The 2579-nt window shown below is 43.1% G+C and overlaps 1 protein-coding gene across 1 annotated transcript; it reads left to right on the forward strand.

Moving 5' to 3' along the window:
• Positions 1 to 334: 334 nt before the first annotated feature.
• Positions 335 to 1677, forward strand: noto (notochord homeobox; the record flags this gene model as incomplete). Its single annotated transcript, XM_080042206.1, has 3 exons — positions 335 to 740; positions 860 to 1047; positions 1468 to 1677. 3 exons carry the CDS (start codon positions 335 to 337, stop codon positions 1675 to 1677), a joined length of 804 nt encoding a protein of 267 aa, XP_079898332.1.
• Positions 1678 to 2579: the final 902 nt, after the last annotated feature.

Genomic DNA, 2579 nt, shown 5'->3' on the forward strand with positions numbered 1-2579 from the left:
ATCCATGCAAAGAATTTGTAGCCCTAGTAAATCTCCTCTCGAGTGGCCCAGCCCCCAACGACTCTTCAAAAGCTCTTGTCATTCAAAGGGTTATAGGATGTTTGACAAGCCCAGCTTGTACTACTCCACCAATTAATTGGATACGTTGTCGGGATGTTCGTTTCTCTCATCTGCTACTTAGAAAGACAAAGGAGCGATGGGGGGCTGTTGACACCTCTGCGTCCGGCCCGAGTATAAAGCCAGGCCCATCGCAGACTAGCAGCACTCATTCTACTGCTGCACTCGGAGCGACAACTTGATTTGACTGCAAAGAGATTTTATAACTACTGACAGAATGCAGGTGCCGAACAGACCACTCGGAGCTTACGGATACCCCATGCGTAATTACGCACCAGCGTCGCTGTACCCGCACTATCAAGGGAGCCAGTGCGTATCGCCATCAACCAAGCCTCCAAGCGGAAAATCTTTCACTATTGATGCCTTGCTCGCCAAACCGGAAGACACAACGAACTGCCGAGCGAGTCCACCTCACTGCGGAGAGAAATATCAACAAGCGACAGCTCCACTCATGTCTCTGAACGGACACGTAGGGTTAACCATGGCAACATCACCTTACGTCTATTCACCGAACATGATGCACTCGGCGGCGGTCCACAGTCACACACAACCCGGATACTCTGTCTACTGCTGCCCACCGTTCACATACCAGTCACCGTGTCGTGGAGCCTTTTACGCACAAGGTAAATTGGGTGGTTTGCATTACGCACTGGGACATTAAGAGTATTATAGGTCTAAATGTTGAAATTGAAAGCATATTCAGGTGACATTGTTATTAAATGTATCATCTTTTATTTTTCAGCTTCAATGTCCAAAGTGAACGCAGGCCTGCACTCCTTCAAAAGTAAAGGTGGGAAGTCTAAGCGCATGCGCACCAGCTTCACCAGCGAGCAGCTGTCCCGGCTGGAGAAGGAGTTCGCCCGGCAGCAGTACATGGTCGGCTCGGAGAGATTCCTACTGGCGTCGGCTCTACAGCTAACAGAAGCTCAGGTAAGAGAATGGATACATTTTGCACATTTAAAAAGGAAGAGTGAGCGATTCTGGAGAATACTTGTTGTCAAAATGTGTGAATATCTCCTCATGATCTGCTTACCTGTCTGGACTGGGTGTGCGCTGAAAAAAACCCAGTGATGATATTAAACTGGCTCTGTAAACTGGTATGCGATTAAACAGGGGGCAACCATAGCTAGCAGCATGCCCGTTCACATAGCCTAAGCTGTGTATTAACACTTGATTTCAGTGCACACAGTGCAGTGCAGTGGCAGATTTTGAGGAGATTTTCAATGATTTTGCCAACAACATTTTTTATTTTGACAACAATAATTCTACAGAATCAAGTTTAGCCTCAGACATAATTTTTCACACCGTTCATACAGTATTTCTGACTTAAATCTATTTTTGTCTCTATAGGTCAAAGTTTGGTTCCAGAACCGACGCATCAAGTGGCGCAAACAGAGCCTGGAGCAGCAGCAGGCAAAGCTCGCCAAGCTGGGCCTCGCTGCCCCGCCCATCAGCCCCGGGTCTCAGGGGCACGGAGACGAAGGAGACGAGGATGAAGAATTCTCTGATTTAGACGTGGATATTGACGTGTCTGACGACTCCACTGATCACTGCTGTTGACCGAACACGCGCACGAGGACAATTTGAAAAATAACTTGTTTGTTTGTACATAAATGCCGAGAAAGGAGGCCGTTGTGTCTCCAACTATGAACTAATTTAATAGATGTATAGTTATATATTTAATTTGCTACATTTATAATTGCTCTTTTTTTGGTGATTTTCACTTCCATGTGTTCAAGTGCTTGCATATTTGAGTGAAATATTGAGAAATATATTTTATGACATTAATTGCAACTGTGTCGCGTTCATTTATCTTTATTATGGTTAGAAAAAAAGGCTTTTGTGTGACATCCTTGCTAGAAATCCGATCTTATGATTTGCATTTAACACGGGTCAGCCAGCAACTGCTGAGATAAGAGATACAACATTAACATACAGTTCTAATAGGAGGTTTCTGTCTGTTAGATTTTTCTCTGTGACATCATACACTTCTGCACCAATCAGGATTCAGCAACATCTGGATACAAATGTGACAGTTCTGGGTTCATTTGACAAACGAAAACTGATCAAATCACACCTGCACAATCCTGATAGAAAGAGTAGCTACGTTTTTAAGTGTTAAAACTACAAAAAACAACTTTAGACTCACTTGTGTTCAAACCATAGACTGTATATTATTTTGGATAAGGGTTACGAGAAATGTTAAAGATTTGAAACCATGTTGTCATAGGCCTACAAGAAAAACAAATGAGGTTGAGGTTTACAATAAATATCGGAGGCATGAGTACAAAAAAAATACTGTAAAACAACACTGTAAAATATAACTTATCATTCATCTCGAATTTAACTCCAAGTTTCAGTTCTGCATACCACCAGGACTCCCAAAAAGTAAAAATTGTGCCAACTCGTTTTAAAAGATACATTTCCATTGCATATTAGCTGGCTCAAATGTAGCAGTGTTC

Source organism: Ammodytes marinus (assembly GCF_949987685.1).
Source record: "Ammodytes marinus genome assembly, chromosome: 15".
Classification (NCBI taxonomy): domain Eukaryota; kingdom Metazoa; phylum Chordata; class Actinopteri; order Uranoscopiformes; family Ammodytidae; genus Ammodytes; species Ammodytes marinus.